The sequence below is a fragment of the Mycteria americana genome, chromosome 3 (assembly GCF_035582795.1).
Source record: "Mycteria americana isolate JAX WOST 10 ecotype Jacksonville Zoo and Gardens chromosome 3, USCA_MyAme_1.0, whole genome shotgun sequence".
Taxonomy (NCBI): Eukaryota; Metazoa; Chordata; class Aves; order Ciconiiformes; family Ciconiidae; genus Mycteria; species Mycteria americana.
This window is the reverse complement of record NC_134367.1, coordinates 121,243,249-121,269,757: the sequence shown is the minus strand read 5'-3', so window position 1 is coordinate 121,269,757 and position 26,509 is coordinate 121,243,249. Positions and strand designations below refer to the sequence as shown.

Below are 26,509 nucleotides of genomic sequence, written 5' to 3'. Positions count from 1 at the left end.
AATGACTCAAAAGAAGATAAGTTAACATACATGGCTGTGACAATATGGACATGGGTGTAGTCAACATGATCCATTTATTGAAAAAAAGAGGGCAGATCAAGGATTGAGATATTAACAGGAGATGCAGTCTTAAATGGGATGTGAAAAAGCAAACACCACATGTGGATACCGAGGCGTTTTTCTCAAGTATTAGATTCTTTGGGTGAGTTTGGAACATCAACGATTCCCTCTCTCACAATACAGAAATGGAGGTATTGACAGCCTTACCCCAGTATCTTGACATACAATTGGGATAGGACATCCCGCTTGCAGTTTGGGGGGGTTAAAGAGGGCTATAGATTGGGATGTTTGTGAGCACATGAAATACAGGGTTGTTAACAGCCCATTTAGCAGTAGTGAAACTTTCGGTTTTCAACTGTGCCTGCCACTTATACTTCATAAAGTCACATGAGTAGCTAACTGTGTTGTCCCACATGTATTGCTTCACAGCTTTATTTCTGCAGTTACAAGCAATTCAAAACTACTAACTGTTAGAGGCAAGCCTCTTAACTTCTTATCAAAGAAGATCTGTCCATCTTACCTCAAGACAAACAGTATTGCACTTCAAGGTTATATTAACTGAGTTACAGAATCTCTTTAAGGACTGAAGCATTACTTACGCACATCCATTGCGCTATGTGTCTGCTTAAAAAGATAAGCAAGAGAAATTAATTTTAAATTAATACTGCAGGGTACTGTGAAGATGACAAAGCATAGGCCCTCTGTGTACTTATATTTCTAATGCTTAAAAAGTTCTTCCATTACGAGGCTGGTTTAGCACAGCAGTCTACAGAACCGACCGTGCCCTTTCACAGACTCAGTGGTCCAGGATCCGAAGATTGCCAGACACGATTTTGTTCTCTAGTAGAGCTCCAGCTGGGATGTCAATTCTGTCGCCGTGATTTGCAATGATGATAACTGTTCCCTGGATTTACAGAAGAGAAAACAAGCGATTAGAAACTTTACACTAACTGTTCACTTGGAATGAGCTAGAGTAGGGTTGTTGGGAGGACCAGTTAGGTGTCAGCTGTAACACAGCCACATCCTGGATGCATTTAGTTGTATTGTTTCTGCACAGACTTTTCCCCCCTGCCAACAGAGATTTTAAACAAGCAATATTGGAAATACTGCAATTACCAGCATACTAGATACTATCAGCTTACAAGCAGAGCTGATGCCTTCTTTGAAGATACATGCTTGCTCTAAGTGCTCTTATCCTGTCTGCTTGCTTTTAGGTGCAAAAACGTTACCCATATCAGTATGGCTCATGGCACAGTGCACCATTATAGCTATAAGGCAAGTACACAGAAAGAGCTGGGAACAGATACACGTGTGTGAGCATAACAGCCTAAGCTGCTTCAAGTGCTCGTTGTTGTAGCCCCACCTTGCACCAATCTGTGTCAGCAGCTAAACTGGCCTAGACTGTTACAGGACCACGACAGTGTTCTGCTAGGATTGGCCAGATCCTCAGGAAGAATTTGAGATATGATAAACTAACTTGCTCAGCTCTGACATTTACTAATAAATCCAGAACACCCAATTGATAAGAAGGGGCCTGTGGCTGTACAGCCAGCTCCGGAGGTGAGGTGGTACATGCCATGTAGAGCTAAAGGACAAAGCTGTAAGCAATGTTTTGAACACAGAGTCACAAGGTCTGCAGTGTTTTCAAGGTTTGCAGACAAACCTCAGCTCTCCCTGGGACTATACAGGGAAGCAGCTATACCGGTAACACCTTCATAAGGGTCACTGGTCTTGGCCTCTGCAATCCTTGGGCCAGTTGCTTAATTCCTAGGAGTGCTTCTGTGGACTGTGCGTAAACACACTGACTTAGGCAGGATCAGTTACCAAGGAGCAGAGATCAGTCATGTTTATTGCAGGACCATCCCAACTGCACACTCACCTTTAATGAAACATTCTTCCCAAATGTAACATCACCTGAAACCGTGAGATGATCCAGCTCCAGCATATCTGGAATACTTTCAAACCTCCGCAGGTAATCTTGAACCTTTTGGAGACAGGAAAGAATAGAGACTCTTTAAATCCATCTGTGGATTAAGACAAGTGTGGGAGCTTCCTGAAAACTCCTGGAATCTATGTCTGATATAATAAAGGTTGCTACTTGGAAAGCAACATGGTATTGTCATTTCTGTCAGAGACAACTATGAGAAGCAGCGAGGGCAGCATCCCACCAAAGCTGGATAAAACACACACAACCCAATTCACCCTTCTGTTTCCTTGACTGACAGGGTAAAGGAGCACCAAACAGCAGCACGACATTGTGCACACATGTTAAGTAGTTTGTATTCTAACAGCTTAATAATTCTTTACGAAGAGCAAAAGGGAATACCCAGATGTGCAGAGGTAGGTAAAGTAAACCTTGCTTTTAACTTACTTATTGCTATGGACTGTATTTTTATTTAAATAGAGAAAAACAAAGTATAAGTATAGGAGTTTACCTTTGTGAAAGAACTTCCCAGTTTGACAAGAGGCACTGTTGGAAATTCACGCTTCTCACTCATCGTTAGAGAGCCAGCATTAAGGCTATATAAATTAGACATCACAAGCAAGAGATCTGACGTGGTCTTAACAGGCAGAAAACGACTACGAGGTACATTTATCCCCAGAGAGTTCTCAAAACTCTTAATAGCAGCACCAACTGCAGTCTCCAACTGGATAACATTCAAGCCTCCGTCCAGAGTCTGGAAGAGAAAACTCACATAAACATGACCAGCAGGTAACGGCGCTCGGAACTAGAGTAAGTCAGTAAGTCAGAGCTCTGCATTTAGCGACAGACTGGCTCCTTTTTGAAGGCAGCAGTCCATTTAGTTACCTAGAAATGAACAGTTCTTTTGAGTCCATTTCCTCTAAAAATCTTCCTAGCTGATTACCTTTGGGTTAACAATGATCTCCATGTCAATAGCATTTTTCTCTTGCAGCCTTTTAATTGCAGACAGAGCAATCCACAAGTTGTTGGTATTGAATATTTTGAATTTTGACACGGACTTGAATTCATCCACATGTGCTTTTGGGACCTGAGCTATCTCCACCAGCCTCAGCTTGTTTTCATATTGTGTAAGCGTGCCACCCTGCAAGGGTCAAACAAGAAGTTTTAAGTCCCGTTCATGAGATGCCAGAGAAACCCTCCCCTCACCCCACACAGACGCACTGTTTTGTTGGCATTTAAAGTTGAACCTCAGTGAAAACATGTTGCTTGTGTTCAGCTACCAGGTTACTAATTATAGAGTATGTTTAAAGTACAGTCAGAACTGTCAAATGATCATGTTTCAGCACTCCAAGACAGTTAATTCTTGTCATGAAAGTTGTTGAGAATCTTTTGCAAGTGCTGCTGTTGTCAAAAATCACCTTCAGCAGTACTTCGCTAGATTACAGCGCAAAATCTAAATTAAATCTAATAGTTCTGTATTTGTGGCACTTACTGGAGAAACAAGTGGTACTTCAGTAACCTGAACTGTATTCTTACAGTGCATTTCTGTGGTTTTACAGGACTAAGTCAGAGTTTTCTTAATATCTAATGAACACAGAGAAAACCACGTTTCCTCCCCATCCTCATATTTAAAAGAATAGAGGCAAAGTACAGTTACAGGACAAATTACTGCATGCTAGAAGTATTTGGTACGTGCCATAAACACCTGACAAGTTGTCAAACCTGGACTTTGTACAAAGTCAAGCAGTTAGGGCAGGAGCAGACTGGCAGCCACGCCAAGCCGAGCTGTGCAATGCACACCTTGACAGCTGGGTAAGTAGTATCGGCAGTTTTCAGTCAGTAGAGATACAACTGCTGTATCCCACCCCTCAGTGCTCTGCTTTTACCATCCCCAAACTTCTCCCCCTGTGTAAGCAACAGTTTGGAGAAGGTATGGAGGTTATGACCTGCACCCTGCAGAAATCACTTTTGTTTTCAGTAATCAGTCAAGTCCAGGCTGTCCTTGTCTGCTGTTGCCCAGAACCTAGATCCAATTTGTTCCATGAATTAGAACTTCATAAACTTGCTGATTTGGTGCATCTCAAATTAGATCACAGCTGATGTGTTAAATGGTGCCTGAAATAGCTGTAAGAAGATTTAATGTACGTCTGAATTCATGCATACAGAAGAGACAAGAGGCTGAGATTTTCACCAACATGCCAGGCATTCGGACAGGCTGGTACAACTCTTTCCCTTTACCTTCACATCCGCCCTGGTTTTGTTTGTGACTTCCATGACAAATTCACAGCGTTTTCCATTGGGTGGGTTCATAAGATGATTAAGAATGTAAAGGTCCACAGTGGCACCCAAGTTATCTATATTGGATACAAAAATATATTCCTTCCCCTCTCCGATAAGGTTATCCAGCAGACCAGAGTTATAGAAACTGGCATAGATATCTCCATGGCCTGGGGGATACCAGCACTCTGTATTCTCTCCTGAGTAAGATACATCCTTGGCTATTGGCAGCAGAGTTTCCTTGTTAATTCTAGGATACCTGGGAAGACAATGGGGTTTTGTTAAGTTCTCACCAATGCCAGACTAGCATAAAGAAAAAGAAAATACAATAGTAAAGGTGCAACTACATGGGCTTTTTCATACAGCTTTTGAAGATACGCTTTCTAGGTTAGCGTAAGTACTCTCAATTGAAAGACCCATCCAAATACTGAGAAGCTGCAGAACACAATCTCTCATTCAAGAATTTAAAGCCACCAGTCTCCGACCATGCTGTAAAACAGCTTTCCTCTGACACGCAGGTTCAGAGCATGCCAAGCACGCCTCTGACATCATCAGCCACTTTAGATTAGAGTTTGTTCTTGACAAGGAAGCCATGTTCTGTCTCCCTCCAGAGCCCAAGTACCCTAAAACCAAATTCAGGAATCAAGTAGCCAGCATCCAGTACACCATTATTCATACATTTCTTAGAAACTGTGTCCCCCACACACGCCTCTCCCTAATTTTAATACATTGCCTTTGACTCTGCTTAGCACCCTGATGTTTCAGTCTTTCAGAGAGGCCCAAAATAGAGACTGAACATCGGTACAGGAGACACTATTGCTACCTCAGCATCTCAAACTAAAAACCCACAGCATTTGGAATATGGAGAAATGCAAGCTAGTTTTTCCTTTCACCCAAAATGGAGGGGTTTTGATACCTGCTTTGATTAAAAGTATATATCTTCACACGGCTGTGACTGTATTTCTGCAAGATTTTCTTTGTGTCATCATCAGTGTTGAAGGAATTCATGAGAACAAGAGGAACATCGGTGTTGTAGGATTTGTTTAAATGCTGAGATGGGAAAGAAATGGTAAATTCAGCATATATTATTAGCTTTAACTCCTGACACCTAAGATTTTGGAAGAAAGAAGTTACATAAAACAGACTAGAAATACTAAACACATGAGATAAGAGATACGCTTATGCTGACAGAAAGGATAATAAATTAGGTAAAAGAAAACAAATCCTTGTAAGTAGTAAAGATAAGGCCCACATTAATTAATGTATAATTAATCTTTGTTTTTAAATCTGCATCAAGATTTAAAATTTGAAAAGCACAACACCACAAAATGATTATTTTAAATTTTAGGCTACTTTGGTTACAAAAGGCATGTTTTCCCTCAAATTATTAAAGTCTCTCAGGGTGAAGTTTCAAAACCTTCTCTGCACAGTAAGCACTTTGAAGCCTTCTTGGCAGGCTATGAGATGGATGATAGTATCAAGAGTACATAATGAATGAAATGTCACCATGTTAATTATTGGGAATCTATAGAATGGAGCTGAAATACACAAGACCATTTCCACATGCACAGCACAGCAAAGGCAAAAATCAGAAAACATGACAGTGTTCCACCAAAAATAGAGTGTGCAGAAAAAAAAAAGATACTTCAGTGAGTTTTAAGCTTTGTGTACCAGATCGCCCTCGTCTGCTGGGGAGTGTTTGGGATCATTACCCTCCAGTGGAGCTGGAGACTGCCACAATGACCCTTTTGAGAAAGCGCCCGCAACACCAAAGGATTAGGACTGCATTAGTTGGATATAAATTTAAGTCTGCTATAGAACTGTCTACATACATGGGAGAGTCACTCCATACAAACACCACACTGAGGCAAAAATTGCTGGAGCTCCAGAAACTATGGAACAGGCACACCCAACTTCCTACTCTAATGACCGTCTTAATTATCTGCTGTAAGAGGAATATTCTGCATTAAAAACATAAGCTGAAACGTCCTGTCTCAACACCAGCAGCTGTTATTTTCTTTTACTTTTCTTTCTTCAGAGGAAAATGCCAGCAATCACTTCCACCATGAGAGTTTTAATTTGACAAGGAACTTGGAGCTGCTGTGAAGAGCTTTGTTCTAATGCGCATAAAAAAAAGCTTTTAAAAAGCTAAACTTAAACTTGCACCTGGAGGAGTCAGAAACAAGCCTACGAGTTAGCCATGCCAGGCCAGCTCTACAATTTGATTGCTTCTGTTTCTGGACACAATCATCACTGTCTGGGTTGGTGTGCACAAGCTGATTTACACTTGCGCTAACACGTGTGGAGTGGACAGAGTTCAATCGCTGATTGCTCCATCCCTTTCATGCCTATTCTTCCCAAAGCGATTCTCTACCACTAGCACTGTGACCAGACCTCATTTCCCTCTCCTTTTTCTTTTGGCAAGCCTCCACTGTGATCTCTCTTAAAGGGTCATACAGGAGAAGCTCAGTGTGTCTTGCTTCCTCCAACGTAGAAAGAAAAGCCCATCAAAAGTTACCTCAATCTGCTGAACTGTCAGATCCAAGAAGGTGTTCTCATTCCGCACCCCGATAAGACTTTTTGGGCCTTTACAACCCATGCTTGTGCCCAAGCCGCCATTTAGTTTTACAACCACCAGCTTGTTCAAGACAGAAGCAATGTTATCAGGCAGTCCTCTGGCCTTTATCTTCTCATAGGGCTGGATCTGTACAAACAAACAAACCAGCAGTCAGATATTTGGAAGGAAATTGCTTTCTCCTAAAACCTTTCAAAACTTAAAATTTGGCAACAATACCCACACTTTTTTATATGATTTATGACACTGAAGAACATTTGCAAAATGAGTCTACAATAACCTGATCTGTTACAATACAAACAACCTGATTTGTTACTGCAGTACCTCTTCTCTTGATAAGTTCTATAGATTTTGTGACACTAGTCACAATCAGCTTCATCCAGATGAAAAAAAAGTCTGCCTGCTCTTCCAGGTAGAGGAAACTTACTCAATAGTAAGGAAGAAGTTAGGCCAGTTATGCCACTTATCACCCTCCTCTTGCTTTGCAGGAGGAAAGGGGTTCTCCTTGTGAGCCATCTAACTCACTTCCCCAGTAAGATGTCCCCCTTCAGCCAGACCACAGTTTAAGAACACAGGCTCTGCATGCAGGACATAAAACTTTTCTTCCCTGAGTAGCTTAAACTCACAGCAGATTTTTTTTGATACTTCACCCTGAGGTTGTCAAAGACAACATTCTTGGCAAAAGGTTTGTTCTTTGACTCTGTTTAAACCAATGTTTATTCCAACTATTAGTCCAATATAATAATTCATCTCTCTCAATAGCATGCTACAAAGTGGAAGAGAGTTTCTTCCTAGAACTAGGAAGTTCCTAGTTCTTATCCTGCTATTTTCAGGATGCGTTCATCCAGCTCACATCACACCTTGCAGAAAGTCTTCTACCTTTCTGACAGCTATATCCTACAGGTTTAAAACAAGATTATGGGCTACATTTGGGGCTAGTGATGGAAAGCAAAATCAGGCTTGTAATGACAGTGTGCCTTGCATTAAGCATTGCTCGTCTCCTAATCCAAAGAATTTAAGTCAAAGAAACAAAGGTAACAGTGCAACAAGTATCATGCCAAAACTGTTAGAGCAAAATCAATACAATTATCCTTTAGCCTGCCCTTCTAGAGATTTTCTTTTGAAGAAAAGCCTTGGTGTTTCAGTGCTGTGTGTATTCTAGCAGCAAGAAAATGACTTCAGTTCTGATAAGGGGTGTGTAATATCCACAGCTGTTTTCCAAAAACAAATACATACAGGGCAGTTTTCAGAACTGTGTTTGCTTTGGGCAAGTCAGGCTGGGGTTCAAATGGAAATTCACATTGCACTGGAACAAGAGTCAGATTTCTTACTCGGATGTGCGGGGGTAGAGAGGAGAGTTTGCGCAATTCCAGCATTCCGGTGCGCCACAGGCAGCAGATTAGAGCAGATCCCTCACATGAGGGAAATTCTGCCCTACGCAGGATCTGGACAGCTTATGGTACATATTTAAAGATCAGATCACTCCACAAGTTACAGCATAATGACTAACTAAACTCTCATTACTCAAACAGTGGAAACTGACCCAGGAGGAACATCTTGATGCAACTGCTTAAACTCATTCCCTTTAGAAAAATTTCCCAATGCGTCAGATATGTACACCAAAAAAGCAAGTGATTAACTTAACTTGAAAGCCCTACTTTCTCACTAAAATATTTTTAACTAATATGAAAAGATTAAATATAAGAATAGCACCAGATTCCTTGTTGAAACATTCTAGCTGTTGAACATTAAAAATATATGTCAATGTTATGACTTAATTTTTGGCTCAGTGGGCAGTGTTACTGGGGAACAAGACAGATTTCGATAGTTTTGTGATATGTACCCATCAAAACAAAGATATGCAACTAAAATGATGAGGCTTGACGAGTAAGCCTAGTAATTACTTTCTCTTAATGCAATTTTTAAAGCTGCATTCTGCACAAATGCCAGGAACTTTGCTGCTTGTTTCTGGTAAGTACAGGGAACACAGGTACCCCCAGACTATACTATTCCCAGGAGAAAAGGTAACATCCAGACTCGCTCATGACCCTATACTAAGGTTTAACCAACACATTACAGACAGAAATGATTCCATCTACACACTCTTAACCAAGTTCTTGCATTCCTACCTACCAAGTAAGTTCAGACTTCACTGTACTTCTCCATGTTTCAAAAGCAGTAGAAGTTCCCTATGCCAAAAAACCCCAAGACAGCATATGCAGGTAAGGGGCTTTAGAAGTAATGCGCGGACTACCCTAAGTGTAAAGTTATAATCACATCCAAGATAAATACAATTTAGCTTGTAAGAGTAAGAATGAAAAGGAAAATCTTATGTATTTAAGCTACCACTTTCCAGCTAAGTCAGTGTCGCAGACATGGTGGTTAAACAGTTTTTACTTCACTCTTTCAGCAGGCTAGAAGGTAAACGTGGAGTTATCATGGCTCAGGCAGCAAGCAGGAACACAATCACTGCTAGTGATCAGCTGTTAATAATAAGTTCTCCTTAGAGAAAGAAATTAACTGATTAAACAAAGCAGGTGATATTGGCATGCTAGTTCCCATTTAATCTGCAGAGAATGCTAGCCATAGAAACAACATGCCATTTTAGTCATTGACAAGCTCACAGATTCGTACAGATTTGTCAGTAAAATCTGCATGGATCCATAAAGGACAACGGAGTGGAAATTTGCCAGCCAAGGCTTTAACTTGAACGCTAACCTTTGGATAACTAGAATGTTGATCCCTAGAAATTTACAGATGTCACCACAATGTGATTCACACATCTAAGAGAGACAGTTTTCAAACAAGGTTTTGGGGGGTCCCAGCAGTTTGACAAACAGTGTCTCAGTTTTGACATTGTATCATAAGATTATGAAATAAAACACAACACTTAGACAATAATGCATTACTCAAGTGACCCACGTAAGAAGTATACTAAATCAAAATGATTGCTCTGGATTTCTGCTACCTTGAAATGAGAATTAAAAACAGTCTCCTTCCTTGTTAACTAGCTGGTTAAAAACAGCTCTCCAAGATCCCTTCATTGAAAAGGCTGACAGCTTTAAATGTGTGGCTTAACTGATAACTTCACAACTCGTTATGAATAATTGATGCAAATTCCTATTATAGACCAAATATGTTACTGAAAGGCGTCTTAGTTGGTCCACTGTGCTAGGGAAGCAATATGGTAAAGTCTTCCCATTCCAGCTTTCTCATGTGAGGGTGTGACGGCATTCATTTTAGGCAAAAAGGTTCTTTATCTAGCAGTATCAAGAAATTAAACAACTGTTCTAATCACAAATGTATCTTTACAATTAGTCACACAGTGCCTAGAGATAACAGGCTTGTGCCATACATTACTCCAAGAAACACAGGCAGGGTATGAAATATCATGATCAGAAGGGAAATATTCACCTATTTTTGCCTTGCTTTTTTCTCTCCATGGCCTCCCTCAGATTTGCTGGTGATGATCTCTGGCCAACTGTAGCCTTTTCCCATTCTCCCTTTTCTACCCCAAACCCTGGCGCAGCTTCCTGCCTCCAGGTTATAAATTCTGTTCAATTGCATCATCCAAAGATGACAAAAGGTTGAAATAAGTAAGGAAAGAGACAGCTGAGGTTGATAAGAGGGAATAAGGTAGAAGATAAGGTGACAGCTAGAAATGAATGGAGTCCCAGGGCAGAGGGAACCTGAAAACCAGACCTGAAATAACAGGAAATAAAACACCAAGCAAACTGTCAGTTTTCCAGTACAAAACTCTGCCACTGGGCTTGGGTATGAGACTTCACAGAATATAACAGTGATGCCCAGTAACACAAACATAAAGCCAGTACATCTTATCAAAACATTCCTCTCTGTATTTAAATTTAACAGCAGCATTTTGGAAGCATCTCCACAGTCCTATTCAGCACAGGTTTAAGAGATGTACAACACAGGATAAGCAAAATTGGGAGCAGCCAAACATGGCTCCAGAGCAGTTCAGGTGTGACTGAGCCCCGGGATAAAAGCTCCATCACTGTGCAGCCCAAATGTCTAGCCTTCCTGGAAGGGAACAGCCTGGCAGCAGCTCCCAGGAGGGCTGTGGTGGGATCTGGGTCTGCCCCATGCCAAGCCTGCTAACCACAAGCTCCTCCAGCAGCATCTGCCCTTAGGTCTCTCTGAGGTAAGGCTCTTAACAGATTTTTTTTTTTTTTTTTTTGGGGGGGTGTGGGGGGGTGTGGGGTGTGTGTGCCTGTAAACTTGGGAGCTCAGCATCCCAGGAGATGTACAAAATACGTTTGTTTGGGTGTTTAGGCAGCAATCTGTTGTTGTGCCTCTTTTAATGCAGCAGATGCATTCATAAAGTCTAAACAACCCACAAAATATTTTTTAAAAGTTTAACTGTACTCAGACTTTTGGTAAATAAACAGCAACATCTGCACTTATGTGAAGTTGTAATGTTACATGGGGAAGATTTAAAACACCTTGAAGCAAACCAGTAGCTGTTGATTTGCTTGTTTTTGAAGTTGCATGTTCTCCACATCAAAGATGCGCAGCACACCGGCCTTGATGTTTCCTGCTCCTTAAAGGGCTGAAAAGGAATAGAAGCAGGCCCAGCCTACTAATGGCTGCACTACTTCTACAGGGCTTGTACTGTTCCTTTCCCCACACCAGAAGCAGTGGGAAGTGGACGACTGGAAAAGTCAGATGAACAACAGCAGCTTAATAAGGAAGACTAGCTGTAAGGTGAGAAACTGGACCTATCCACCTGTGAGGTCTGAAGGAAATACCCCTCCCAGCTCTTCTCCATTTAGCAATGACAGGAGCCTACATTTCTCTAGGCATTCTCTAATACTGTTCTTCCTCCTCTGCAAGTGGAGCTTGCTCTCCATGGCCCTGAGTTGTGTTCATGTCATCCAAAGGTTACTAAGCTACTAATACTTGTCACTTGCATCTACCCTGGTTTCCAACATAGTTCTGCCACATGCATAAACAACTGCTGAAAGAATACCAAGATGAGAAGGTTACCAAGTTGGGGCAGCCGTGGCAACCTGGATAAACATCATGTCAAAGCCACTTCCTAAATACTCACATCTACTGGTCTCAAAAAGGACCATTTCAGATTGCCCACACAAGCACTTTACATTACAGAGGAACACTACAGCCCTTCATCAGGAAACTTATGACTGGCAATAGAGTTATTCAGCTAAATTAAAACAGAGAAAGCTTTCAAGTCTGCAGAGTTGTTTTATTTATAACTTAGCTGAGAAGCTCATTTCTTCCAGGAAGTGAGATGCAGAGAACTAGGAGACTAATATTTAGGGAAAAAAAAAAAATAAAACAAACAGAACACATACGTACAGGGATTATCATATACGCATGTGTTATGTGTACACACACAGGCATACTCTTTGAACTAGGGAAGGCTCTCGAAAATATTCACAGATGACAGTAAATAAGGACTAGAAAAGTCAGTTGCTTCGGGTATGAGGAAGTGGGAAAACAGATTATACATACAGTGCCTTTCCTTAGTTGGACAAAAAGGCCAGATTATGAAGTCTACTCAAAGGGAAGCTTGTATGGCAATTTTCAGGACAAACAAAAACTTTATCACCCATGTAACCATGCCTCAGGGGGATTGTCAATCAGCTACAGCTGACCTGAAAATATCACTAAACATTGGAGGTTTATGGAGCTTGTCACCAATAAACCCAAAGATCCCGCATGGCATGCCCTCCATAAAACAGAAGCAACTGACCTAAGCAAAACGCTGCACAACGACAGCAGCAACAGCTCTAGCAATTAGTTATCAGCAAGCAGTTCTGCAATCAAAAAGAAGTACACGCTAGACTGGTCTTGCATCAGCGATGCCTTAGCATCCCCAGATGTCTCTGGTCCTGCAACAGAGCACATCAGCACGACTGAAATAACACATACCGAAGCTGGGCAGCATCACTGCCTGCATCTATCAGAAAGTAATCTATTAAAACAGCATCCACCACACCTTCTGTGTGAAGACTTCAGCAATTCCTAACAGGACTGTGTGGCAAATGAGACGACTTCATCTGTTCCCACAGATGCCTCCTCCGGCAGTCCAGAGCAGGATGGTTGCTGCATTGGCATTACACTGCCACGCACACTCACTGCCATGAACATCTTCTGAGGCTATTAGGAATTACGCAGGTGCGAGGGAGAGAATCTGAAGGTCACGGAGGCCAATAACGCCTGGATCAAAACCACAGCTTCAAGCTGAGCTGTAGCAACAGGTTTGAATGTCAAATCTGGTCATCTACTCACTGCAGATCCAAATGATAGAACAATTCAAAGGAACCTTTAACAGAACAGGACTTTTTTCATTTGAGATTTATTGCTAAGTGGAACCTGGGGAAGGATGGAGAAAGGAAGGATACAAAGAATTGCACTATTCCAGTTCCAGCTGGAAACTGCACCATTGTTACCAGTCATACCAAGCTCTCACAAAGAGAATTTAGACCTTAAGCACTACCTTACAACAGCTATGGCCACGCTAGACAAGAATAACAGAGGCACATTCTGTAAGCTTGAGGTAAAATGATTTTCATGCAGGAGAACTCAAAGTCCTTTGCATCTCATGCATCCCCTTCCTTCTTTTTACCCTTTCTTTCCATTAAAAAGAAGACTACATACAAGAAAATCCTTTAGCGATCTTCTAGATACTATGCAAGGATCTTTGATATAAGCAGGTTTGCAGAATGTTAATATGCAAAAATCAAACAGAACTGGAGCTTTTTGATCTAGTGCAATCCCTCTCTTATTCCAAATGCATATCCATTCAGGAATACCATCTGTTCATAGTTAGTTTATTCTATCCACAGTTCATTTATTCTGCTGTATTTTCAAAAGGAAACATGCAGAATAAATGAGAGAGGCAGGACACGGATACAGCATTTCACTGTTGCAGGATGCATCTGAACAAGCTATCGAAGGTAAAAGATCCTGAAGGTTACCAGCATGGATTTGTCAGAAAGGCAGGGACAGCTGATACAGCACAAGGGGTCATGAACGTAGGAACCGATGGCAGATATCCAATTCCAAGTGCACACTGAGAAGAATTAACACACATGCACACGTCCTCTCAGTTCTCATCTAAAGAGACTGTTACCCAACTACTAAGCACTGTTTTTACTCTGTAACTACACTGATCCTTATGATCCCTGTACCCACAGACCCTTCCCTCCCAAAGGTCAATACTGAAATTAGCTACTCAAGGGTAGCTACATGCTGTCAGTGTAAGACTGCTCCCCAAAAAAACCACACAGTACTGCCATTTCAGAGGACACATGCAGGAACTTCATTCCAAAGTTCCTAGAACTTTTCAGCAACAGAAGTGTGCAAAAAGCAGAATCTCACTGTGTTTTGTCAAGAACAAAGATTGTGTTCATGCTGGATAGACACACTTAAAAACAACCATTCTTCTCATTAACAAAGAGATGATAAACACTGATTTTAATGTACTGAAGGTACATCAGAAAGTTTAACTAATGATTCACTACCAACAAGATCTAGAGCAATTTATACTTGGTGCTGGGTACAGTTCGGGAGAGAAATGTGACTAGATCCTTACTCCCTGCCATCACTTCCCATCCACTCTAAGGTCCATACCGCTCTGTACTAGGTTGCAAATGGATTTAAAACGTTTAGGTTTGAGCTTTAGCTGGGTGGGATGCGAGTCACACCCACAATGTTCCAACGCTGTCTGAACAGCCAAAAAAATGATTTCAACTTTCAAGTCTCGCTACGTTCTTCTTTCATCACTCACGATATAGCTCTCCAAAAAGAAGAAAGTCTGCCACTCAGTTCAGGGCCAGACTGCCTCAAAATCATTCGCTTTTGCTCAAGTGCCAACTACACTTTTATGCCTTCACTATCATGTCTGAAACTAGCTTATGCAGCTCAGAGTAAAATCCTGATGAAGTTAACTGTTCCATCCAGGCCCTTCATCAAGGATTTAGTTCATTGGATGCTGCATCAACTACAACACAAAATTCATAACTCAGCCTCACTAAATATTTCAGTTTGTTTTGGCATAGACATTGGAAATGACAACTTGGCAATGAAGCCCTGGGTCTTGAAGGGTCTTTAATTCAAAGAATAACAAATGTCAAGAACTCAAATTCAAGCAGGATCCTTGCAGCATCAGGACTGCTGGATGCCAGTGCTATCATCTAGCAGTTCCAGTCATGGGTAGACATTAATATGCAGAACTACCTCATCACCTATGAGCATATACACAAGCATAAGAAGTGCTCCACAGTAATAAAAACCAATTCTTGCTCTAAGGGTTTGGAACAGTGGACTTGACAACTAAGTGCTGATGGGGAAATACTTCAGGACCAAAAATGGGAAGGAATGACATGGCTTATAGATACATGACTACAGTGTTACTCATTTGAGACATGTCTCAAAACTGTGGTTTGGGATTGTTCTAAGATGACATATCTAGCTTCTTTTGGTTTTGCAGACAATGTCACAGAAGTGATTTTCAGAACAGTTTGCATGAGGCAACGTCGGGAGTTTGACTAACAGATTTCAGCATGCTCCTACTGCACGGAAGTTTGGAAGAATTTGTCAGAGACAGACAAAATGAGTATCAGGGCTGTCATCATGGGTAGACTGGAAAGGAATACACCCATATTAGTCAATATGTATTTACAGAACAACAAGGAGATATTTACTCAGCACCAAGGGACAGTTTCAGAAATAGCACCAAGTGAACCCTTAAAACCTGCTTCCAGAGTTGAAGATTAGGAAGACATTTTGCTTTTGAGTAAGAGCACAACATTCTTTCTTTTCTTTCATGATATGGTTCATTGAGATGACAACTTGAGCTGCAGACAAGAATCTGACCACTGGGGAAACAAAACCTTCTAATAGACAAGCTCCTTTCACGCTCACATTGCTTCAGATGCTCTCTTTACATCCTAGATGAGGTTTTGCGTCACTACTCTGAGGTTAACTTGATCACTGCAGTTCCCTTGGAGGCCTCCCAGCAGGACTTTGCTGCTATTGCTTCCAACTCAAACAAACAGATCACTGCAATCTACATCAAGAGGATTAAATTACATTTGTCACATTCTTTACCTCCTCTCCTTGTTAACCAGCACTCTAACCACACTTTCTTTGAAGACTGTAACAGTAATGGATCCTAACTATGCCAGCTATTACTGTAAACCTTTGGACACATGGAAGCAAAGCATCTAGAAGGAAAAAACAAGTCAGAAGTTTACCAATATAGTGTGAAATGGGTTCAGTCTTTGTTATCATTGTCTGGAGCTTACAATTTGCTTGCCCATCAGTATTAGTTGTTATGCTGAAAACATGGAGGTCAGTGATGAAATCTCATTGCAGAGAAAAACAGAGGAATATTATGAGACAATCATCATGTCTGTTTCAATTTACTGACAGGAGCCTTTAATTGTCAGTATATGCTTCAGGAAAGAACCAAAAACTATATTCAAAGAGCAAGTACAATGGATAAAACATTAGATGACCCATGGAAGTCTGACCAGAAATTCTACTCCTGCATAGCACAGTCCCATGACATTGGGCAAAACCCTGAAACACCTTTCTGACCTAATCTGAAAGTCAGAAGTAGCTTACGTAAAATAGAAAATTAAAAGACAAAGCATATAAATGCAATAAACTATTCATGAACTTTAAGCTGTTAAAAATAAACAACAACATAAAACCAACAACCCCACACTTTGGCACATTTTTTTGGTTCTTTTATTTTTTTTATAGATACACACACGTGCGCGCATAAATACCTAAACACATACTTTGAGGTCTACTAGGTATCAGCTGAAGATTACACATTGCAGAATTCTCAGTGCTTTGGAGTGATCAAGCAGCAAACCAATTATCCAAAACAATCACAGGCAAATAAATTCACATTGGAGAGAGTAGGTCTTTGCTTTTTAGGCCGTGATACTTGTAGTGCAAGATTCTCAAAAGCAGCCAAGCACTCCACCACCTCATAAAGCAAGGTCATCACTTGCAAGATTACCAACCAACTTTCTAAACGAGTCTTGTGTGTACCATCCTCTGTGCTGTTCTAACAAGACCAGGAGGAGAGTTTTATAGGTAGGAAAAGAAAACACTCAACTAGAGCTGAACAAAAGCACTCAAGAGAAAATCTGCATATATTCACAGATGGATACCTGTCCCACAGAACTCAGTACCACAGTCTTTATTCTGAGGCCCTTCTAAAATTAGTGCTCTTTACCCCTTCTAAAAGCTCCTACTATTCTTACCTGTACTAGTTACACTGATAGTTCTGGGATTCTGGTCTTGAATAAATCAATTTTTATCTAATAATGCCACAACTCATACCCCTCAGCAAAGAATAACTCGGGAGAAGTTATACTGCAGGTCACCTGAAAAATGTTTCATATAAGACACCTTTCACTTTCCACAGTATGTCCCCTACATGACTGACATATTAAAAAGGTGGTGGAGGGGGGATAAATACAAGAGGGTTTGAGGCCGGCAGGAAAAACGCAACTTTTATGGTCAGCAAAAAAATAAAAAATACTCAAAGTTAAGTTTACTCTCAGTTTTTGAGAGCACCCAACCCACCTCCTGTCAGATCAGGAAGTCTAAGTATCATCTTACCCAAGGAATCCTAAAGCAAGAGATATTTATCATGAAGTGAAGGAGGGATGGAAGGACATTTGTTTGTGGGTATTTTTCCATAGCTTTCTTCTGTGACATTTATCAAGTATGATTATTTGATTTGGAGTTCATGCTAGGAAGCAAAATTTCCTCCAAGATCATGCATGCATCTCACCTAAGCCAAAGTGACCCGATTTTGCAGGAGTCTTACTGGTTTGGGTTTGTGTTTGGGGGGGTGGGGGGGTGGTATTTGTTTGTTTTGGGGTTTTGTTTTGGTTTGGTTTTTTTTGTTTGTTTGTTTATTTGTTTGTTGGGGGTTTCGTGTTTTGTTTTTTGTTTTTCTTTTTCTTTTTGGTCAAAAGTTGCTACATAGCTAAGGGTCACAGGTGAGAATGAGCCAGTGCAGGCCATAAGGAAGAAGAGAGACACTCTTGCTACTCTTGCCCTCCTTTCAGCCCTCTGTGACCTTAAGTTAGACTTTTGTCTAACTTCCTTTTTTAAAGAGCTTGCCTTGCCTGGGAATTTCCCATCGAGTCTATTTCAGTGTCTTATAACCCCCCTGTCTGAGATTTGCTCCAAATGTCCTACCCGGTAATTTTCAGTCCTTTATAGAACTTGAAGGTTTTTCCGCTGAAGGTGTGCAAAACTTTTAAAATAGACAATAGCTCTCCCTTGCCACAAAGCAGCCCATTCACTCGCATCAAATTGCTGTCATTTAATCCCAGGCCTTATCTTGACACAGAGAACAGTTTATTCCTTTCATTGTTGCAACTACTTTTTACATATTTAAAAGACTTATCACTCTCCAGAGTCTTCCCCCCTCTAGACTAAAAGCCTTTTTTTCAGCCTTCCTTGTAAGTCATGTTATCTAGAACTCCAATTTCTCACCTTGGCCTCTTTATTGAAGGTGAATTTTTCTCCCCAAAGCAACATTTCATTCAGTGTTACAGTACAGAAGAGAGAGACATCACATCTTTTTGAAGTTAAAAGAAAACACTGAACCTTGGAAAAAACCTAGACTTGCTCTAAAACAGCATCGTTCTTCCAAAGCTTTAGAGAGCAGCACTGCATCTGTTCTGGAAGTAACTGGACAGCCTGCCTTTCAGTTGGAAGCAGAGCCTCGACTGAATCACCACAGAGAGGCTAAGAGAAACCACAAATGTGTTAGGACACAGAAATCCCGCAATATGCCAAGATCACTACACTGGGAAAAGCAGGAATTCGTAGCACAACTACACTGTTAGTTACGCAAGAGTCAAAAGACAGTCTAGGGCCACAGATGAATCAATAAAACGAGATTAGGTTTAATAGGAAGTGTTTATTTCAGTACTAAACAGTGCTGAAAAAAACATTTAGTGCTTCTTCAGCAGCAGCTCAAGTGGCAGGTTATAAATTGTAACAACATAGCTGACATTAGAAAATTACACTCAAAAAACCCCCACAGTCAACTACTTCTTTCAGATTCCTCGCTTTTACTGAGCTGCTGCAGATTACAGAAATTGCTAAATGAGCTACATAACCCAGCCCACTTGCCATATGTTCCTTTCAAATTATTTAGCAGAATGGATTGCTGGAAACAGTCTAATCTGAGACACACAACCTTCTTTCACGGGCAGGAGGGAAAGGGGAACAACAAGGGTCCTACCTGCTTCCCCTCTAACACAAGTTACCGTTTACTCCAGAGAAGGTACCAAATGGTAAGATGGCATCTGTCCCATTTTGTTCCCCTGCTCAAAGAACAGCTAACAAAATAACACCAAAGAACTTGATACGTATGTTAAGCAGGACCTGATGTTCGGGAACACATACAACATATGTCAATAAATAATTACTTTTCAGTTAGAACCCAAAGTGTTGTCCTACATGATTTTCCAGAGGCATGGCAGTTATATCCATTCTATGAGCAACTACATCATTTGCTACAAGCAATTATCAGTTTTATGTTCCCTATAGACTGTCACTTCACATGAACTTACAGAATCTTCTGGAGGTCTCTGAATCTTCCCCCAGTCCACAGATGGTCCCTTTTCTTGTAGGAATCTATGAAATAGCTTCTTAAATCCTTCCAGATCCTTTTTAGTGTGCTACAAAGAAGAAATGCATTAGTTAATGCTGGTATTTAATGCATACCTATTCAATCACAGAAGCATTTCTACAAACTTGAAGTACAACCTATTCACAAGAGTGATTTTATCAGCACTGAAGTAGAGACATGCTACAATTTTACTTAAATTCTAAAAAGTACCAAAAGCTCATTTCCACTAAAACTCAAGGTACAAAACCAACTTGGATACCCAAAAGACAAGTCTTCAGTCAAAATCATAACCATTAGAATTTGGCCCAATCTTTAGGATAACAGCTTTACTCTCCCTTTCTGTAATCCATTGAAGATTACATAGAACCTTTAATAACTAAAGATGATTAAACACTTAATAACAACTCTGTCAGTTTATATGGAACTGAAAGTCTCCTACTGACATTCTATCCAGGCTACTCCTCCACGCAGGATCAGAGCACATCCCAAAAATAAGGATCATGGCATTCTGTAATTTGTCTCCCTGTATAAAATTTGCCTAAACTTCCTGCATCTAATTTCTCATGCTTTGAGTTGTGTCCACATCACGCTCCTTACCTCTAGCTCATTTGAAGGTGCAGTCGCAAGTATCTTATCAAGTTCTACTTTCATGGAATACTCCAGCTCTTGTCGAATGACTTCCTGAAACTGTGAAGTGCCAGCTTGAGACATTGCTTTGCTGAAATCTTAAATAAAAAACATGGATTAAAGGAAAAAGAAGAAAACTAACTTAGACTACAAATAGTCTTCAATTTTCTTTTAAAAATTAACAAACTCACATAATCTAGTCTAATTTTATTACTGTGCTAGCACTCCAGGAATCTAAAGCTTTTGTTGTTGGTAACTTGGAGAACAGACCTTACATTGGGGCCACAGAACAACCATCCTTCTATCAAAACTCAAAAAAGTCCCAAAAGACCAATGATCTATCTCAAGAAGTGTCCAAAAATCCATAGTGGTACACTTTTTTGCTAGAGAGCCAAAGAATTCACATCCTACCGCATCAACATACTTTAGCAAGTAAAAGTGTGAAAAAGCTTTTCACTAAAAAAATTCTTTTATGTAGAACACTGTGATCGAGAGTATCCTTCTGTTCACACAAGCAAATAAAAACATATGCTTTAATTATTTATACAGTGCCCTTTCACACAATCTTCAGTTTGTTCCAGTAAATATTCCCTTACTCTATCGTATGAGTATTTTCACACTACAGCATGCATTTCAGTTACTAAGCAACCTAGAAAATTAGTCTGTCTATCACTTCAGCATTTGTTTTGCTCTTGAAAGCGATAAGCTCCATAAACGTGAAAAAGAGTAAATACACAAATGTTCTATACAGTGAAGTCCACATCGCAGTAAGAAACCGGAGATAACATGACTTTATTTTCCAACAGAAAGCATTTGAAGTGAGTGCGTTCTCAAAAGACGTTCTGAGTATGTTCTCTAAAGACCTCAGTTAATTTAATTTCTGCCAAATCCCTTAAGTAGTTGTTTTTCTGTTACACAGAGAGTGATGTATTGCCAAATATAGCTGGATTTTAAAAACACCCTGAATACTAGTGCAAAAAGGGACAGGAGGAAACTTTGCAAATGAACAGAGTGATGCTGGCAGAAAATATTGTTAGAAGAGGAACCTGTGTTTAAAGTTTACTTATTTAGAACATGCATTAAAAGGCTATTCTATTGAGAAGGTCTAAAAGCCAGAGGCAGTTCATTTTAATACAGTTTTGCTTTTATTTTATTTTTTTAAGCAAAGTATTCCACAACCTCAGACTCAGTGACAGTATCTAATCCTTGCTTTGAAGCCCACAGAGGCCATTTTCCTGACTGCACTGTTTTGCAGGTGGGGGGGGGGGGGGGGGGAAGAGACAGACAAGTGCTGCAGTGCACATACTGTGTGTGGCGTGACACAGGGGAAACGCCAGCTCAAGGTGAACAGTATAACGAACAATAGGTTCTTTTTTTAATCAAATACTTCATTTAGTAGTAAAAACAGGTTATAGTTGAAAGCCTGTTAGGCATATCTTTCCAGGTCAAATATGTAAAAACACGGACGGCTCTTCATTAGGAAGCACTTCCTCCTACAGAAAAATGAGGAGGTCTATACTAGCTTAATACTTTCATACCGAACTGCTACTAGGACTGTCTTTTCATTCACACATTTTGGGTTGATGCATATTGAAACACTTGAAACTTCCAGAGAAACAACTGGTAGGAGATACTTTCAGATGTTTGTAATCCTCCCTGCAACGTGTTATAATACATGACTTCTGTTACAGCAACAACAGTGGCCATTTCTTCACAGTTCATCAGCCTGTAAAACATGTGAACCTCCCAATATGACGCAACGCATCTGAGAAGAAACTGCAAATATCAAGTATTCAACAGAGATCGTCATCCGTGCTGTTAAACACATTGAGGCTAAGTAAGGCAGAGCCAGCTAGCAACTTTCCCAGGTTGCCATGTAAGTACGAAAATCTTGTTCGCTCATATTAGCCAAAAGACTTGTATCTACCAGATAAAAGCATTTAGAGATTAAGTAACGTCACAAACAAATCAAAAGAAAAAGGCATCGTAAAAGTAAATGCGTGATAATGTCCTAGGTTTTTTTTATAATACTATAAATTCTCCATGACTTAATGAGCAAGTGCTGAACACGTTTGATTACCAACATCCTCACAGAGAAGCAAAGCAAACCTGTTGCTTTTTCCAAACACCAAGTGTCAAGCATGCAGACCACTCAGCTAGATGGGACATTTCTCACTGAAATCCAGAGCCCCAAACCTACCAGCGCCATCGGCTGCACCCTTCACTAGCAACAGAGAATATTTAGGCTTTACGTTGACCATTTAACAACTACTGCAACCACTCGGTCTCATCCAGATTCAACATGCCAGGGCACGGTTGCTTGGGGAGAGCATTATTAGTGCTATTAGGACCATTATTATTATTATTATGGGGAAAAGAGAAAGGAAGGACATGGCTGGAGTCCATAAAAACATGTGTTTGCCTGGTGCAGGAAAATTGTCTATTCTGCATACGTGAGAATTTGAATACTGTAACTATGCAGCCAAGAGAAACAGCAACTCAAAGCTTTTCTGCTTTTAACGTGCCATTGCAAGGCAGAGGCTTTTAAGCATTTATCTTAAGAGATGTCCACCAGGATTTGGACTGGATGGGGATCTACAGCACTCTCTAAAGGCTCCCCAAAGCAAGACCACAGCAGCAGCATCAGTGCATCCACACCAAACATAAACAAACTCAGCACTAGTTGTTCCTGTGTTGCTGCCCCTCAGTTTTGGGGAAGAAGCTGGTATTTATGCACCCCAACCTACCGCTAGCAGAAAGACAACTGCAGTCCTTTAACATGAGCTACTGTTAAATTTAACAGCCCGGGTGAAGGTTTATTTCCCTTTCGCCCTAGCAGCAATGAGGAAGTAGAAAGGCCGCTGTGACTGCATATCTGAAAGCAGTTATTTCCGACAGGCAAGTAAAATTTCCTAAGGCTATAATGAAAAGTAGTTATTGTGCCTCTAAAAATCAGATGGGAGGCAGGGATGTTGGATAATCACAGGAAGAGATTTCCAAGGGTACATGCGGCCATAAACTCCCAAATTATTTTTTAAAAGAAATGCCTCTTCCAAGCTATTTCGCAACCAATGCCTCAGATTTCAGCCTAAGCTCACTTTTATGGGATCAGTATTCTTGAACACTCATCTGAAGGAAGAAAAGGGTAGGATAAAGTAGTGGAAGACTCTCGGGGGACCGGCCCACGCAGGAAATTAGCACAGAACAGAAAAGGATGACTAAACAGTTGAGGCTTCAGAAAACACTGGGCTTTGCAAAAATGACCATGCAGGATATCCTATTTTAATGTCTTCAGTAGAAAGTGCTTCTCAAGTAGTAGAGAAGGGAGAGCTCTTTAATCAAATTCGCGGTGGTGTCCGACACGTGGAGAGTTTCACTCAAACCCTCATGCCCCCACTGTTATTTCTAACACGCTTTTGTGCTCTGCTCTCACTGCTAACCTGCCCCCTGCCCTCACAGCATGAACTACAGCATATGGCAGAGTATTTGCAGGTTTATGATGCATAACTTTCATAACTGGCATATGAAAAAACAAAATATGATAAATCAGATCAAGCTAATAAAAAGAAGGTCTTCGTATACTATCAGAAACAAAATAAGGGACAGATGTCCTCAGAAAAACTGCACAAGAACGGAACCGCGGTGACCCCTTACTTAGGGGTTTGCACATATTTCCTTTCTGCCGTCCCTCCCCTTATTTTACATTAAAAGCAGAGAATGCGTTAAGATTGATTAGTTTTGTTCATTAATTCACTCTGAAGAGAACTTCACTGCCTTGGTACTCGGTATACAAGGACCCAGCACAGGAGGGAGTCGCAGCACAAGTCAAGCAAGAAGTCCCCTCTCTCATGAAAAAACTGGGGATCTTTTGGGCTAAGAGTTATGAATTGTAATTACTTTTGCAACCCAAGTAAGCACACAGGAAGACCTACAGCAGAAAATTATTTAGGTCTCCTTGGAGCCAGATTACTTGTATAAAAATCAAGAAGGGTGGACAGTAAGTTAAAACACACAGCTGACGTTTAAATGTTCCATCCTTGAACTCCGTGCTGAGGGTACAGAGTGAATGCCTTAACTTCCACCAACTCCATTAAAAGTTCATGGCAATGTTTATCCCTGACAAGGATAAAAATCACTTTAAATACCCACACTATAATGCGCAATGCTAATAAATATTACTTCATTTGATTTTTAGAACTGAACTCAGCCTTTACAAACATTTTTCTTTTCTTACTACTAGAGGCAAAATTTGTCAACATATGTTGGACTGAGGCATACCTGAAGTGAAACCTGTACACCCTCCCTCTCCTTAATGGATGAGCAGGTTAGCCTGAGCCAACTCAGAAGTTTGCAACCTAGGAAGCCGTTCTTGCCAGCTACACGCGCCAAGAGTTTAGGTGTTACGGTCAGACACAGCTGGATTTCTCAGTCTAGCAGCTGATCCTCACTGCTAAAAATATCACTTGACATTGGCAACATGTTTTAGTACTATTGGCTTGATACAAGAGCACTTAAATGGTGGATTTTTTTTTTAAAAAAAGCTTTTAGGATTGTCAAATCCTTGGTCATATTTTAAAAACTGGTTATTATCTTTACATAGGTTTCTCCAGCTTTCAGTTTCATAAATAGTATCACTTGCCTGCAAGATGGCTACCTTCAGCAGTAGGCTGAGATAAGCCAATTCCATTCAAAAAGAACAACTCACAACATATTTTCGTCATGTGTTTCCCAGCAAGAAGGGGCTTATCTTGCTAACTTTCAGAGTGACCAGTTGAGCAACGTGGCTGTAACACTTCCACCCTTCAGCTCTCTGCATTTTGCCCAGGTGCCACAGGCCATTTGCAGACTGTTGATGCATTTACACAGCAAGTGTTGCACAGTCCTAGACATCCACTGGGTGAGCAACAGTGATTTCCCAAAGCCTGCAAAGGCCCTTGGTTTCCTGCAACGTCCAAGTTCGTATAGCAAAAGACCTACTGGTGTTCTTTCTACAGGCAGTGTCACATTTGTTGACAGGCCTGCATGGATTTATATTAAGGAAACCTACAGGTACAGATATTACAAAAAGCACACACGCACCATTAGGAATATCGGCAAGGAGGGAAAGAAAACTGCCTCAGCAATGCACCAAAGTAATTTTTCTTCCTGAAATGACCTCTCGTGGGCTGGTTCCCTGTTTTGCAATAGAGGAATCTAAAACTCAGACCACGTACACACACACGAATGCAGAGTAAAGGAGAGCACTGGAGCCTACCAGGATCAGGAAACGCCAAAATACACTCAAACCTCTGAAAAAAAGTGTAGACACTCGACCTCAGTGCTCTTTCTCCCCCAACTTTAACAGATTGCTCAGCGGAGAGGGGAGATTTGTGCTTGCAAGATCCCCCTGCATACTCTGGATCCTGCCGGTGCAGCAGCCACGGATAAGAGCCCTTCCGCTACAACCGCCTGGTTTCACCGTGTGCCCGTACCACACGACAGAGCCACGCATCCACCGAGGTAAGCGAACCGAGCAGAGCGGAACCGGCGGAGGCCCCGCTGCCAAATACCGACTAACACTTCGAGGAAGCCCTCGCACATTGCAACTCGGCTGCCGATCTGGCAGACCTACGGCTGCCTGCGCTCTACCGCGCTGCTGGAAAGGATAGAAGAGAGAAAAAAAAGCAGAGATCTATGTATAGACAGCTGAAGAGTCAAAAAAAAAAAAAATCAAAACGAAGCACATCAGCTTACCTGTCGCAAAAGACGACATTTTCGCTCTTTAATAAAATAAATACTTTGCTCTTATAAATATAGACTGAATTGTTTGGGGGGTTATTTTGACCCCTAGGCTGGGGAGGGAAAGGCCGGGAGGGCAGCCTGCCCTCCCGGAGGCTGGCCGCCGGCGGTCGAGCAGCTGCGCGGCGGGGAAGCGGGAGAGACGGCGACAGCGGCCGCGGCCCCGGCCCCGCTGGGAGCAGCCCGCCCGCCCGCCCGCCCGCCGCGCTGGCCCCTCAGCCAAGCAGTCCCTCCCGACCCGGCGGGCGGGAGGCAAACCCCGAGGAATTTAAATTTCATCAATGAAAGAGGCGGACCCGCCGCGCCCCGGGTTTCGCCACCCCCAACCCTCCCCTCCTCTCCCCTCCCCGCCGGGCTGGGCCTCCCGCCTCCCCGGGGCTCCCCGCACGGCTCCTCCCCGCTCCCGGACGGGACAGGCCGGGCCGGCACGGCCGCCCCCCGGCTCGGCCGTTAGGCCTGAAGGGCGGCCCCGCCTCTCCCTCAGGCGGCGGGGGGGGCCGTGAGGGGCACTCCTCGCCGCCACCGCCCCCTCACGCTGCCCCGGGGAGGAGATGGGGAGGCGGCGGTCCCGCCGTACCCACCTCGTCGCTGCCGGCACCGC

At 41.7% G+C, this 26,509-nt stretch overlaps 1 protein-coding gene across 2 annotated transcripts; it reads right to left on the bottom strand.

Annotated features, from left to right (window-relative positions):
- Window positions 1-55: 55 nt before the first annotated feature.
- On the bottom strand, window positions 56-26,509 carry UGP2 (UDP-glucose pyrophosphorylase 2). Of its 2 annotated transcripts, none has more exons than XM_075496824.1 (10): window positions 26,490-26,509; window positions 20,101-20,228; window positions 19,445-19,552; window positions 6,780-6,965; window positions 5,178-5,311; window positions 4,223-4,520; window positions 2,928-3,125; window positions 2,496-2,738; window positions 1,940-2,044; window positions 56-964 (listed from the first exon to the last, which is right to left on the bottom strand). In XM_075496824.1, the coding sequence occupies exons 2-10, from the start codon at window positions 20,212-20,214 to the stop codon at window positions 857-859; spliced, it is 1,494 nt and encodes a 497-aa protein (XP_075352939.1). In that variant the 5' UTR covers window positions 20,215-20,228; window positions 26,490-26,509; the 3' UTR covers window positions 56-856. The 2 variants fall into 2 exon arrangements, with proteins under 2 accessions (XP_075352939.1, XP_075352938.1); XM_075496823.1 differs by lacking the exon at window positions 26,490-26,509 and adding an exon at window positions 25,864-26,073.

What these genes read in the sequence shown, in the direction of transcription:
- UGP2 (XM_075496823.1), bottom strand. An exon ending in CACCTTCAAATGAGCTAGAG is followed by an intron (nt 19,553 to 20,100) that starts GTAAGGAGCGTG and finishes TCTTCTTTGTAG; the next exon opens with CACACTAAAAAGGATCTGGA. An exon ending in TGGGAAGTTCTTTCACAAAG is followed by an intron (nt 2,045 to 2,495) that starts GTAAACTCCTAT and finishes TGTCTCCAAAAG; the next exon opens with GTTCAAGATTACCTGCGGAG.